Consider the following 16,214-nt stretch of genomic DNA (forward strand, 5'->3'; position numbering starts at 1 on the left):
GAGAGTTATATTATATATATTTGGGTCAACTAATTACAGAGAATGGAAAATGTGATAAAGAAATATTAAAAAGAATAGAAATTGCTAGATCAACCTTCATTAGCATGAAAAACATTCTGACCTCAAGGGAAATTCACACAAAAACAAGAATTAGGCTGTCCAAATGCTACGTATGGTCAACACTGCTATATGGAGCAGAAACCTGGGCAATATCAAAATATTATGAAAATAAACTAAAAGCCTTTGAGATGTGGATCCTCAGAAGAATTGGACTGCCAAAAAAAAACTAATTTAGAAATATTAGAGATGACTGGAGAAGATAGGAATCTATTGAAAACCATTAAGAAAAGAAAAACCACCTACCTTGGTCACATACTAAGGCATGAATCCCTAAAAAAACACTTCTAGAAGGAATGATACAAGGAAAAAGAAGAGGAGGAAGACAAAGAACAGATTGGATGGGAAATATTAAGGACTGGACCTTTTTGTCCTATGAAGAATGCAAAAGAGAAGCACAAAACCATACATGATGGAAGCTCATGGTAGTCAACCTCCTGGAAGGAGATGACATCTGAAAGGACAAGAATCTGATATATAGCAGTGACATATAATATTGAAAAGTTGACATATAAAAACAGCAAAATTTACTTTTATAGTGACATAATCACTTTCCATAAAACAAGAATTGGCACGTTCATGTTGCATACCGAAACATCCAATTCTTAAGGTATTAAGAATAAAATATTTTATCAAATTTTAATTTTCTGGTAAAAACATCTCAAAACCAAGTATTGTTATCTTATTATAAACTTCCATAGAATTAGATCCATTGATGTAAGTTATTCAGTTAGCAACATATCATACAACTCTTCACTCCACTCTTTATCACACCTTTACACTAGTTTTGGAAGTTGGGGGGGGGGGGAACCTTGAGGGATGGCCTATTCTCCAAAATCTCTTCTTACATACTAACATCTATCATATTACCTCTTTCCACCTATTTTAAAAGAAAAAAATGTTCTACTTTTTATTCTCAGAATGTAATTGGTAGTTCACAATATCAACATGTTTAATAATTTTTGCTATGCCTTATGCATGATATAACTATTACTTGATTATAATTGTTGTCAAAGTGCAAGCTTTCATAAAAATTACAACGTCTCATTTTTTTTTTATTTCTGCACGTTCCTAGACACATCGTCACACGTCTTCCCTCGGGCTGTCTCTCCTCAGTCTACCGTAAACCTACACGCACACAGGCTAGTACATACACAAAAATTCTTATCACAACCCAACACCAAAACTAGGTGTCATAAGCACCCTTAAACACAGAGCTCAAACTATTTGATCAAATGAACAAGCTCTAAACCAGGAATACAAGATTATCAACCATACATTTACAAAAAATGGATACAGTAAAAAAACTATTCACAAGATCCTCCACATGGATAGTAGTAAAAACAAAAAATATTTCAAGAATGCTATTGCCGTACCTTATGTTTGAGGCATTTCCAAAAAATTAGACAGAACACTACACAAATACAACATCAAAACCACCTTTAAATCCCCAAAAAATTAAGACACCTACTCAGTTCTCAAAGGTCCTCTTCCACACCTAGCCCATCCAGGGGTATACAAAATACAATACACATGTAATCTACCATACATAGGGGGAAATAGGGTGAACCATCTCAATTAGGAAGGACAAATACAAACAGCACATTAAATACTTCCATTTTGGAAAAACCGGCCTTTCTGACCACACACACAGAGTTGATCGAAAAAATACCAAGTCCCTACACCGCACCAAAACCTGGTTCGAGAGGAAATTTAAAGAAGCATGTGAAAAGCCCAAACATAATCCAAATCTGAACAAAAATGATGGCCTAACTATTCCAAGAATGTGGAGGACCTTTATAGCAACCAGAACAAGCCAAAGAAAAATCCCACTACAAGAAGACTTGAAGTGTTTTTTTTCCCCTTTAACATTCAATAGCAACTTGAACTGTACAAGTCCTGAAGAAAATCATAGTATAACAATCTGAACTGGACAAATCCAGAAGAATCTTAGTACATGAGGACTTTAGCAGAGTTTATTGTAGTTTTTTATTTATTAATTATTTAAATTTTTTTATTTTAATTAATTTTTTTTTCAATTTTTATTTCATTTTATTTATCACTAGAGGTCAGACTAAGAAAAAGATTAATTAACCCCATAGATTTAATTTACTGGTACAGAGTGAAGAGCATGCAGCTTGGTTCCCTATACACGTGTATCCTTCTGATGATGACCTCAATACAGGGGTCGAAACGTTAAGTGTTATTTTATTAATAATTAGTAAAATAATCATTTCAACACGTGTTTTGTGTTCCTAAATTCGTAAATATGAATGAACAGTTTCAATGGACACCTTTCTCATGTTTTAAAATAAATTCACAATGTTATTTTCTTGTTAAACTTGGTGAAATATACATATGAAGAACTAGAAACTAAACTGTTTAATAACAAAATATATGTTACACAGGCAAAGAATTATGAAAACAAAGAACAGAGGTTGATAAAAATAATGAAAGAAACAATCAGTCTTTCTGGTAATACAGGGCACATTCCATTTCTGGAACACTTATGAATTATGCTGTCTTTTCCAATCCAGAAAAAAGGTACCAGTTGGGTTCCACTATTCACAGAATTTAGCTAGATTTCCTCTTTTCTTGTGATAGCAATATTCAATGAAGAGCCTGCTTTGTAGTTTTTTGAATAAGCTACGAATAAGATGTTATCCCAACTTGGCGATGGAGGGATGGATGTTGGTTATCTCTTGTTTAAGGCAAAAGCTATAGATGATGGCCTTGCACAGATGAAGAGGAAGGTACATATTCTATGCATCTTATCTATATAGAGAAAATACCAATAGCCTTCTTGGTTGGGAATGAGATTGTAGATTCTAGAAATAGTGCAATTTCCTGTAAACACAGTGATTATCACTTATGCTAGGGCATAGGTGACAATCACTTTATTTTCAGGACAGATCAGATATGTACAAGATATGTGAGAGGACAACCTCATACACAGGTCTGTACTGCATAACACATAGCTGTTGCTTATGTGCTAAGCAATATAGACAGAAGTGATTCTGAGCAACTACAAATCATTGAGAAATGTAACAAGAATGATTTCTAAAGATGCTTAGAAATACCTATATTATAGAACATACTATAAACAACAAAGGAGACATGAATTTGGCAACAACAAAAGTCCCAATAATGCCACCAGTTGGAGAGTGATCATGTAGTTTTGACATAAGGTTGCTAGGCAAATGCAAGCTTCACTGAAAACATGAAGTTTGGAACTATGATGAATTCAGGAAAAAACCTTATGACTTTCCATGGCATGATTTAAATGATAGGGAAATCAATAGCACCTGAAACTTGGTGCAAGATCAGTTTACTGATGACAATGCAGGACTGTATAGCCAATTAGACGATAAACAGAATGGGAAGAAAATCAATAAATCATGATATAGTATGTCCACAGATTCGAGACCCCCTTCGACACTTCTGCGCATGTGAAAAGAAGGAGAATCCATTCCCATTATAGGATAATCAATTCGTCTTGTGGGATGGGTTGTTTATTACTACAAGTCAGAAAATTAACTTCTCTTTTATGATCATTGTAGTTTTTAAAGTGATAACTATTTTGCTTGCATAACAGTTGGAAAATTTTACATATAAAGCATGTAAATTCGCATGTTGGTGACCAATTTGTACATTGCCTTATTTCTTTCCCCCCCTTCAGCATGAATGGACTCCTCTTGGCAGCGTTCCAGCAACAGCTCTCTATACTGTGGGCAGACTATATTATGCAAGAGACGTGGAAGAAAGGAATGTTATGGGGGGAGGAATAAATATAAGGTGCAGGACAGGAGGGAGATGAGTGAGTGTAGAGAAGGATGAACTGGGCATATGAAATGAGACTGACCAAGACAAAGCATAATCCTAGAGAATTCTACAGTTATAAGGCCAGAAAAGGAAAGAATGAGTATGGCACAAACATGCTTTAGGTGCTGGGGGGATAGCACACAGGTAACACACAGAAAACACAATGGAAATGATCAGCAAGTATTTTGTCAATGCATTTCATTTGTGGAGGATGGAGTAGCATTGAGAAGATGGCAGTTAATAAAAATGCAATGTTTTGGAATTTTAAATATGTTTTAAGTTAATAAGGCTGTGACACCATACAGGATATCACTATGTATATTAAGGGAATGTGCAAAAGAACTAGCATTGCCACTGACTTGGTTATTAACAAGAGGAAACACTCCATGATGAAGAGCAGAAAGAGGAAAAACAATGCCGCTGTCTAAAGGTGTTTTCAAGTCACTGGCAATAAACTATGGGCAAATTTTCATATTAGGAGTGGATAAAAGTGCTGGATATACTGGTTATAGACAAAATACAAATTAATGAGAATAGGAATCTTTTCCGTGCAGAATAAGTTGGTTAATGGATGATCTAGTTTCAAGTAACCTAATTACATTTTATAATAGTGTGACCACTATATTAGAAAAGATGTTAAACAGTGATGATTTTTCTAGCTTTTGCAAAAGGCATTCAGTACAATACTCTATGACAAATTACTGTTGAAATTAGACAAGATGTTAATGAATAGTTAATCAGTTGGAGAAACTTTTGGAAAAACTAACGTGGTTGCCCTCAACATTTCAAAAGGCATTTGATCGAGTTTGGCACAGACTGCCAACTTTCTTGCTGATCACTCACTATGTGTCATGCTGGACAGTTTCCTCTCCTCAGATTTCCCCACCAATGCAGGCACACCTCAGGGTTCTGTTCTTTCACCCACTCTCTTCCTCTTGTATATAAATGACTTGACCTGCTCTCACAGACTTCCAATCCTATCGAAAGCTTTGCCAATGACAGTACACTCAAATCCTTTTCATTCAACAAACCCTGTAGTGCTCAAGTATCAGAATCCTCAAGATCTACCCCAACCAGCAACCTGACTCAGATCTGCTGTCATTGCTTTGCAATCATATTCTTGAAATAGTTCTAGAATCCAAAGTACTGCTCTCAAATGGACCTTCCACAGGCCCAGAAATACTTCTGTTTAGGAGGTTTCAAAAATCGTGGACCACCTTGGACCGTTACAGCTTTCAAATTAGTGCAGTGGATGAAAATGTCACAGCAGCTCTCACAGACATTGCCTTCTTTGAGAGCAAGCTATAACTATTTTAACCAAGACATGATTATAGGGAATCTTTAAGTTGACTATTATTTTCTTGGGGAAGTTTCAATCAAATGAACTATAAAAGCTCCTGACAGACTTTACCATGCCAGTTGGATGGCAAATGCCATCTATACTTTGAAAACCTCAATGTTCAAGAATCAGTTCAAATTAACAAAGAAAGAGCAGGAAGGAATCTCAAACAGCTGTGTATTCACAGTCAGACTATGTTAAAGCCTGGCCTAGCTCCATCTGCTGCGTCTGCCCCTAGAAATGACCTTCAGTTCCTGAAGGACATTTACCTGTACAAAAAAGCAAATAGAGAAATCACAAATGTTGCACTCCAAAAATTCATAGGATATCTCTGGTATCTTTCAGAGGAATTGATCACATTTGCTGTTTTCAATGACAAAGTGAAAAACTATTGAAGCTTTGAAGAAGTCCAGAGATGACAGTCCAATGAAACAACTACATTTGCTACAGTAGACCCAAATGTCATCGTTTCTATACAACTGGAAGATTTCACAAAACATTTTGAGGTTCTTCTCTATCCCTGAGAAGAACCTCAAATGTCCCTGATGGATGAATACAACAAACTTCACATCAATGATGGAGACCAGAAACAATTTCTTTTATTAAACATAAGTGACTTGTATCTCAACCACAAGAAAGAAACGCTGCTAAAATAACTGCAATAAAACCAGTAAATTTAAGAATTCATAAACAGTGTATTAATCTATTTGAATAATTATAAGCTTTCATTTATCATTTCCTTTATAAATGAAGTTGATGTTTAAAAAATAAAAAAAGATTAAAAAATACTAATTAATCACCAAATGTTTAAATCACTTGGGGCACTAAAGCATATTTTTAAAATAATAAAAGCAAATTACATAATTTTATTGGGAGCAATATTACAGATTCACATTGCGACCCCTAAATATACTCTAAATCATTTCATTCATTTTTCTCATTATTGCAAAAGCAGTTGCCACATACAAAATTCAAAACATTTAAAATCTGCTACTTTTAAGGAGCATCCTAATGGATAGTAAGGTCTCAGAGAAGATATTCAACCGTTTGTTCAGATGAGGAGAATGATACCAAAAAGCACTGATGGTGTTTTGCTACCAGAGCATTTCGAATGGTTGGTACCGTGAGTAGATGATGACAATGTCAGTTCAACGTTGCTAAATGTAAACTCATGTACTTTGGTCAGAAGAGATGGGATGAGATGTACTATACTGGTAGAGTTTAACTTGAGAAGGTAAAGGAGAATGAGGGATCTTGGAGTGCTAGTGGATAGCAAATTGAAGCTGATTTTCTAAACAAATCTGAAGACTGGAATGAAGATGAGCCATTCCAGTCAGTGCATGTCCCTGATGGATGAATACAGCAAACTTCACATCAACGATGTAAAGTTTGCTGTATTCGAGGGACATATTGCAAAAGTTGTAAAGGCTACTCAGAAAATTGCTGCCATAATAAGAAAAAAACAAAATAATTATCAGATAAGGAGATGACAGTGTCACTATATGCAGCAATCAAGCCCCATCTATATTTCTCGGTGCAGATACAACTAGCTGGCTAGATAAACAAAGTAACATTAAAGAGGGTTCCGAGGCAAGTCACTCTCTATATTGTAAATGATTGAATAGATGTATGATATAGATGTATGATAGATGAATAGATGTATGATATAGAATTACTGAAAATGATATCAAGTGGTTCATGAATATGGTTTTTTAGAATTATATGAATATGGTGAATGAGTGCATTGCAATAGATGGCAATATATGACAATGCACTCAGCAACACTAAATTTATTCAGAGGAAGGTAGTGGATGGTTTGATCTCCTGCAATGAGCTGTATGACTGTGGAGACTTGGATATAGTACTTTCTGGGTTATTTATGGAGTCTGGTAACTACCATAGGCAATTAAGAATATATTCTATCAGAAATCTACTTACATTTCTTAAAGTCCAGTGGTGGACTTTCAAAAAGATTACTAAAATAACAACTGAAGAAAACTGATGGGAAAATTTTTTGACAGCAATGAATGCAGAATGATTATTTATGTAAGTAAATCACCTTTCAATGAAATCACTAGGTTTTTGCATGGTTTCAAGATGCTTCAGTTTAGTGTTTAGACTTTGCTGCATGATAGATTACATCTGCTTAAAAGAATCATCTGCATTGCAGTCTTATGGCCTTAGGTGATAGCACATCCAATACTCTATCCAATTCAAAAGACAGGTTAATATAATGTAATAAGTACTAAGGAGAACAGTAGCTTTCTAAGGTTTCCTGCCAAAACAACAGAACTTAAAATGGTTTCTATACCCTGTACAAAATGGCTAAATTCAATGTACCTGTTGTGACATTTCATGTGCTCATACCAGCCACACCCTAAAGCAAATTGGGTGTGGCTTAGTTTTAATACAAGATCTATATATTAACAAATCAGAATTATATATAAAGGGAAACATTTGAATACAATAGCTTAACAATAAAAATCGCGTTAAATGTCAACTTTAATGCTGGTGCTTATCCCAGAAATAAATGTCAATATGTCCCATCAATATAGCACGATAGAAAGGATTCAGAAAAAAACTAAGATTAGGACATGTATTTAGGAAATACATGTTCCTAAAATAACGTGTAGAATACCATAACTTATTTCATATTCATGCATTTCTCCATATATCACGAAAATATATATTAAATCTATCAGCTAACCGATGTATATTTTTGTGGTATATATCGTTCGATGCTGTTGGCACACTCTCCTTCGACGAGTCTTTGGACTCCCTGGAGGTGTCAAATAATAATAATAATAATGACAAGATGCTAAGACAATTCTGTGGAATGTTACATTCCATACATTACAAAATCGATTTTATTTATATACATTTTAATAACTATTTAATAAAATTTATACGACAATGCGTCCACTGCATTAATAAGCACATACAATAATGTTCACCACATAACGCAAATATAAACCATGAAGTGCTTCATTTAAACCCACATACACATCTAAATTTTTGTGTACCTTGTATGAAAATAGTGATGAATACATCGAAAAGCATTTGCTATCAAATATTCCTGTTCATTTCAGACTTTATGGACAGCCTATACACAGGAAGATTTATACGTACAAACATCGCGTTTTATACTTACCAGCTCGCCATAAAATCTACCACAACTAACTTCGATCCGGCATGAACAAGTTCAGCATTGAACCTAGAATCATCTGGAATAATTATGACTGGCATAATGATAATCTAGAAAAGATAATGCACCTAAGACAGTTTCTACTTTCGCTACACACCGGCTTCCAATATTACAACTCCTCTACAGCGTAACCATGACTCGTCAGTCCTGGAAAAGGCATGAAATACGATAAAAAAAAAAAAATGCTATCACACAACTATCTCCTGAAAACAGTGTTAAAACATAACATTTAAAATCACTCAAAGAAATATATAATGCAGAAGGCCAATTTTTTTCATCTCAAGTAGACCTCTAAAAATAAAATAAAAATGAGTCTGATTAATACTTTAAAATATCGACATATAATTATACAAACAGGACGAATTCAAACGGTTATGCACTACCGATTGGAGAAGTCCGGGAGTAAGAAGCATTATAGCTCGAATCCTATGAAATAACATTCGTTGTCACTGTAGCTTTATTTATTATACATAAATATATTGTGTGCAGAAAGCTTTAATTAATTTTCATTCATCTAGTAATTCTTGTGAGGATGAATATAATTTATTTCCTGCAGCTTTTATCTACATTAATGCCTATAAAAGATAGCGGTAGATGCTGCAAAAAAAAAAAAAAAAAAAAAAAAATCTCTTTTTGCTTTGGATACCGCCATAACATTTATGATGATAATCATAAATTCTCTAATAACTCTCGCTCCCAATAAGGAAATAAAAGGCGTTAGCTGAAACTTACAAAAATCGACGCAGCAACTACGCTGATTCAGACAATAACACATTATGTACCTAAGATTATTATTATTTGACACCTCCAGGGAGTCCAAAGACTCATCAAGGGAGAGTGTGCCAACAGCATGGAACGATTGGGCCCCTTCCAACTACTAACCGCGTTCAAATTTCTTTAACTGAGCCATTAGTAGCAGAGGCTCTACCAATCGATCAACCTAGGAACCAAGAGATGGAGACACTTGTCAGTCGCCTCTTCACTGGATGCTGCTTATAATTAGTGAAAGTCTTGGGCAAGCGATCTCTGATCGGCTATCGTTGGAAATTGAACGGTCCCTCAGACTCCAAAAGACAGAGCCAAAACTGTTTTGCCTACTACCTGTAAGGCAATATTTCTCAATGTTTTTTGGATCATGCCCCACCTCAACGTCTCAAAGATTTTGATGCCCCCACCTCTAGCATAATAGTCAGCCAAGTTCTGAAAAATTATGATATAAATATGTATAAATATGTACATGTACATTCTCAAATTGTCCCCCAAAATATTCAAATTTCCCCCCATGGGGCATACACCCCATGTTGAGAAACACTGCAGTAAGGGAATAAAATGCGTTAACTAATATTTTTAATGATTTTGGAAATAATTTGAAGGGGAATAAAACTGCCTTGCCTACTCCCTATAAATAGGCTGACCATATTTCCTTGACACAAAAACTGATCATTGGGATGGCAAAAACGGGGCGGGAGTTGTGTAATATTCTGTATTAATGAAAAAGTAAGACGAGAAAAAAAGTTTTATTACATGAACATATTGAGCTTACCATTATCCTTCATTGACAGAACTAATACAAAAATTTAGGTAGATGTAGAGGCGGACTGTATTTCAACACGATCGTACCATGAATATTTTTCCGATGAAGAGATCTTATGCAGAAAATTTTGATCTTTCAACATCTTACCATAAAACTTCTCACACTCCATGACACAATTTCGTCTTACAATTAACATAGCCCTCATTGTCTCAACACTTAATCTAGATTTTTCCTTTGACCACATATTGTTCATAACGGAAAATATTCTCTCAACAGGTGCTGTACTTCCTGGAAGAGAAAGAGTGAACCCAACAATATTACAAAACTCATGAAGTCTAGGTGTTTTTCACTCATTTCAGAAACAAATCTGAACTTTTGTTCCATCACTTGTACAAAGCTTGTCCAGTTAAATAAATTTGAATTCTTTCTAAAGATCGTCATTAAAATTGCAGTTTCGTCTCTTTGATATTGCAAGGATAGACTTAAATCTTTAAAAAATAAGACTTAAAACTTTAAAAAATACGAAATTAAAACCACCGGCATTGAATAACAAAGCCACCTGTTAGCATACAGACAAAAAAAGTAACGCTACAGCAGAATAGACGCCGCTTCTGAGACGCAAATGCCTTGCCAACATGCATTTTTTATTTTCTCTGAATAAATCACTGCAGATATCGATATTTAGTATCAATCAATGTGACTCCATTGTTATACAAATTATTGGTATCCATGATATTGATATACGATTATAGGTTATGAAAATTATTTATTATTGACTAATATGAAAGTATATTTATAGTTTTTATTAAAAACTGAACAAAATTGCCATTTTCATTAAAACGACGGGAAGGCTGGAAAATATGAAAAAAAAAAAAACAGTACTACTGTCCCTTTCAAAAGGGTACGTATGGTCAGCTTACCTATATGGGAATAAAAGGGCGTTACATGATTTTTAAAAATAAAACAGCGCTTCTGTAGCTCAGTGGGAGTGGTGTTTACCTTCCTCAGCGCTAAACCACTCGAAGAAAGAGCGTCACGAGATCGATTGTAGTCACCAGCTACAGGAAAATTTTCTAAGCCTTTTTTCGACTGGTTCCAGAGTTAGTCGATCTCGGCATGGGCAAGTTGGTTTTTTCTCCCGGAAACTCGGGTTTTTCATCCGGTAAACTCACGAAAATCGACCGTAGAACCCACACTACTTTCAGACATTAAAAATATTGTGTTAGGATTAGGTACTAGGATATGGCGGCACTTATTAGCCGTCACTTCATTGCGTGATGCTTGATTAGTAATATTGGGTTAGCTATCTCTAATTGGCTACTACTGGAGATTGAACTGCCCACTCAGTCCAAAATTTTAGATAGGCTAAAACGGCCTCGCCTAGTCCACACGAGAATAAAATGCCGTTAGCCGATTTTTTTTTTTTTTTTTTTTTTTTTTTTTTTTTTTGGTAACTTGAAAGTTGCTGATCATCAGCAAATTCGGGTAGGTTAATACTAAATCAAAGAAATCCAGACGTTGTGGTTTAAAGAGGCTCTCTCTCTCAGCACAGGCAAAATATAATAAGAATCAGTTTAATTTGGTAAATGTAAAGTTGTGCATTTTGGGACGAATCGATTACAAGCTGCATACCACACTAATCAAACTACGCTTAGGGAAATAGATCAGGAGTGGGAGGGAATAGCGTTGTAATGTATATAGAGAGTTAAAGTTTAGAGGATATATGACTAATATTACCAAGGTAGCTCATGGAGTTAACTGCCTACTGAAAAACAAACGGTCTCCATAGTCCATGACTATGGCAACATTTCCAGTCAGTTCCACACAGGGCATCCAATAATAATAATGTAAACAGAAAATGGCAACTGATAAAACTGGAACACTAGACTGCATCTTTATTTTTAGTGGAAACCAAAGTGAGGAGCCATCTAGCTGGTGTGGCCATCTGTGAGAGAAAGGGTATTTGGTTACTCAGTTACAGAAGGTTGATCAAAAGATGACCATTAGCTGAGGGTGTCCAATTGCTACACATGATCAAATGTAGTAGAGATAAAATGAGCAAGATCTCATGTTCTTCAAATGTATTGAAGAGTTTGTTACTGATTATATTCATGTTTTTGAATTTAGGGACACAATACACACGTGTTGAAAAGATAATTTTGCTGATTAATAATAAAATAATAACTTGACATTTCGACCCCTGTATGGAGGTCATCATCAGAAGGATACATGTGTATAAGAATCAAACTACATGCTGTTGCACTCTTTACAGGTAAATTACATCTACGTTGTTAACTAATCTTTTTCCTTAGCCTGCCCTCTAGTGATAAAAAATTACCAATAAAAACTACAATAAACTCTTCTAAAGTCCTCACGTACTAGGATTCTTCTGGAATTATACAGTTTATATTGCTATACTACGATTATCTTCTGGATTTGTACAGGTTGCTATTGAATGTTTAGGGGAAAAAAAAAACTTCACCAAGTCTTCTTGTATTGAGATTTTTCTTCGTGGTTCCTATAAAGGTTGCAGCTGGGTCCTCCACATTCTTGGCATGGTTAGACCATCATTTTTATTCAGATTCGGATCATGTTTGAGCATTTCACATGCTTCCATGAATTTCAGCTCGAACCAGGTTTTGGTGCGGTGTAGGGACTTTACCTTTTCGATCAATTCTGTTCTATGTTTGCTGCGTGGTCAGAAAGGCCGGTTTTTCCAAAACGGAGATATTTTATGTGCCGTTTGTGTTCATCCTTTCTGATTGGGATGGTTTGCGGTGTTTGCCGTATGTATGGTATGTTACATGTACAATCTATTTTGTAAACCCCTCGGTGGGCTAGGTGTGGCAGGGGATCCTTGGAAGAACTGATTAGGTGTCTTAATTTTGTTGGGGGTTTAAAGGTGGTTTTGATGTTGTATTTGTGTGGTGTTCTGCCTATTTTTTCAGAAATACCTCTAACATATGGTATAGCAATAGCATTCTTGAAATCTTTTTTGTTATTAGTGGTATCTTTGTCGAGGAACTTGTGAATGGTTTTTAAACTGTATCCATTTTTTATAAAGGTATGTTTAATGGTCTCCTATTCATGGTTAAGAGCTTGTTCATTTAAACAAATGGTTTGAGCTCTGTGTTTAAGGGTGCTTATGACCCCTAGTTTTTGTGTTGGGTGGTGATAAGAAGTTTTGTGTATGTACTGGCCTGTGTGTGTAAGGTTGCAGTAAACTAAGAAGGAGAGACAGCCAGAAGGAACTCGTGTGACAAGTGTGTCTAGGAACGGAAGAGAATTGTTTTTTTCCTATTTCAATGGTGAATTGGATGCGTTTGTGTTCTTTGTTCAGGTGATTAAGGAATGTATCTAATGCTTCGCGGCCTTGGGGCCAAATGGAGAAAAAATATCGTCGACGTATCTGAGCCAAATTTTGCGCTTTAGGCACGCCGATCTAGAGCTCTTTGCTCATAATCTTCCATATAAAAGTTCGCTATTGGGGGGGGGGAGCCATGGCTGTATCCTCTTTTTGAAGGTAAAAATTGTTTTGCCACACGAAATATACGGAACAAAGTACCTGGGCAAAGAGGGCCGTGATGTCGTGTGGAAATATGTTCTGTAAGAGTAAGATAGTATCATTGATTGGGACATTGGTGAAATGGGAAGTTATGTCAAAGCTGACTAATAGATCTTGGTCGTTCAGTGTAATGTTTTTAATTTTGTTTATGAATTGTTGTTTATTTTTATATGTAGGAAGGGGAAAGACCAACCAATAACTTGAGTGTGGTCGGTAATTTTTTTAACTAAGTGGTAATTCTGACTGTCAATTCCTTCTACAATTGGACATAATGTCGTGTCTGTTTTGTGTACTTTTGGCAGGCCATAAATTCAGGGCGCGCGGAATACTGTAGTGTTAATTTTTTAATTGTTTCTTCCGGCCACGTGTTAACTGATTTAAGTAGTTCAGTAGTTTTCTTTTTGTTGCATTGCGTGAGGTTGTAATGTACCATTTGGTAGGTATTGTGGTCCGATACCAAATGGTTTATTTTTTCAAAGTAGGTTGTCCGATTTAAATCAACAGTGGCATTCCCTTTATCTGCTTTTGTGATAATAATGTCACGGTTATTTTTTAGGGATTTGAGGGCCAGTTTCTCTGCTTTGTTTAGGTTGCCGCTTAATTAATTTGAATTCAATTTAGTAAACAAGCAATTTCCTTCTGTATTTTGTCAGCTAAATTGGTGGGGAGGGATCTTAAACTTCTCTCGATGTGATATATTATATCTAGTTTATTTACTGACCTCGGAGCAATGGCGTAATTTAAACCTTGCTCCAGTAGCGAGAGTTCACCTTGGGCGAGGTTGTAATCCGATTGGTTGATAACCAGATAGTGGTTGGATGCTCCTAACTGCGTTTGTGGGTGATTGGCTGCTCCTTTCGTTATGGCGTCGTAATTGTCTTGTGCTTTCCTGCAGTTTTAATGCTTGAAACTTTGTTATTAATTGTTTTCTTTGTTTTGAGTAATAGGTGCTTGGCCGAGTCGTCTGTGATCTTGTCTAGAATATTCCAAATTTCCGAATAAACGTAACTGGATAGCTCATATTTTAATTGTAACACTTCGGCTTGGGTAGATGATAAGGTCTTTCGTGCCTCGTGGATCTGTTCTCTTAACAACGCTTTTTCTAGCCTGGCATAGATACGGAACGCTTTAGCTTATGTAAATTTCTTCTTTAGTTTAATGTAGTTGGGTATTAAGTTGCTGTCTCTACATCGTTTCAAAAAGACTAGTCAATTAATTAACATGGAACTACGTATCTTTAGCTTACCGTAGAGGCTGCACTGCTTGTGGGTCACATCTCCATGGATTATGATGACTCTTTCTTTTAAGGTTACACTGTGATCCGTATTCCTATTTATGAATTTAGGGACACAAAACACACGCGATGAAAAGATTATTTTATTGATTAATAATAATCATCATCATAAGAAGGATACATGTGTATAAGAACCAAGCTACATGCTGTTGCACTCTATACAGGATCCACGAGAGAACTTAGCATCTACCCAAGCCAAAGTGTTTCAACTAAAATTTGAGCTATCCAGTTACGTTAATCTGGAAATTTGGAATATTCTAGACAAGATCACAGACGACTCAGCCAAGCACCTATTACTCAAAAACAAAGAACAATTAATAACAAAGTTTCAAGCATTAAAACTACAGGAAAGCACAAGACAATTACGATGCCATAACGAAAGGAGCAGCCAATCACCACAAACGCAGTTAGGAGCATTCAAACACTGTCTGGTTATGAACCAATCGGATTACAACCTCGCCCAAGGTGAACTTTCGCTACTTTAGCAAAAGTAGCGAGAAGGTTTAAATTACGCCATTGTTCCGCGGTCAGTAAATAAGCTAGATATAACATATCATATCGAGAGAAGTTTATGATCCCTCCCCACCAATTTAGCTTACATAATACAGAAGGGAATTGCATGTTTACTAAATTGAATTCAAAAAATTAAGCGGTAACATAAACAAAGCGGAAAAAGTGGCCGTCAAATCCCTAAAAAATAACCGCGACATTATTCTCACAAAAGCAGACAAAGGGAATGCCGCTGTTCTTTTAAATCGGACAACCTACATTGAAAAAATAAACCATTTGGTATCGGACCACAACACCTACCAAATGGTAAATTACAACCTCACGCAATGCAACAAAAAGAAAACTACTGAACTACTTAAATCAGTTAACACGTGGCCGGAAGAAACAATTAAAAAATTAATACTACAGTATTCCCGCGCGCCCAGAATTTATGGACTACCTAAAGTACACAAAACAGACACGCCATTACGTCCAATTGTAGAAGGAATTGACAGTCCACATTACTACTTAGTTAAAAAAATTACCGACCACACTCAAGTAATTGGTTTGTCTTTCCCCTTCCTACATATAAAAATAAACAACAATTCATAAACAAAATTAAAAACATTACACTGAACGACCAAGATCTATTAGTCAGCTTTGACATAACTTCCCATTTCACCAATGTCCAAATCAATGATACTATCTTACTCTTACAGAACATATTTCCACACGACATCACGACCCTCTTTGCCTAGGTACTCTGCTCCGTATATTTCGTGTGGCAAAACAATTTTTACCTTCAAAAAGAGGATACAGCCATGGCTCCCCCCCCCTAATAGCGAAATT

General features: G+C 35.7%; 1 protein-coding gene across 1 annotated transcript in view; it reads right to left on the reverse strand.

The window, feature by feature from the left end:
• Txl (Thioredoxin-like) overlaps positions 1 to 8,820 on the reverse strand; it is an 87,267-nt gene extending 78,447 nt beyond the window's left edge. Inside the window, exon 1 of the mRNA XM_090407751.1 lies at positions 8,430 to 8,820. Within this exon, the coding sequence (XP_090263877.1) occupies positions 8,430 to 8,524 (95 nt within the window). The 5' untranslated portion in view covers positions 8,525 to 8,820. The remainder of the gene's footprint in view (positions 1 to 8,429) is intronic.
• Positions 8,821 to 16,214: the final 7,394 nt, after the last annotated feature.

This window comes from Typopeltis vanoorti, chromosome 2 (assembly GCF_054136105.1).
Source record: "Typopeltis vanoorti isolate ZY-2024b chromosome 2, IOZ_Tvanoo_1.0, whole genome shotgun sequence".
Taxonomy (NCBI): Eukaryota; Metazoa; Arthropoda; class Arachnida; order Uropygi; family Thelyphonidae; genus Typopeltis; species Typopeltis vanoorti.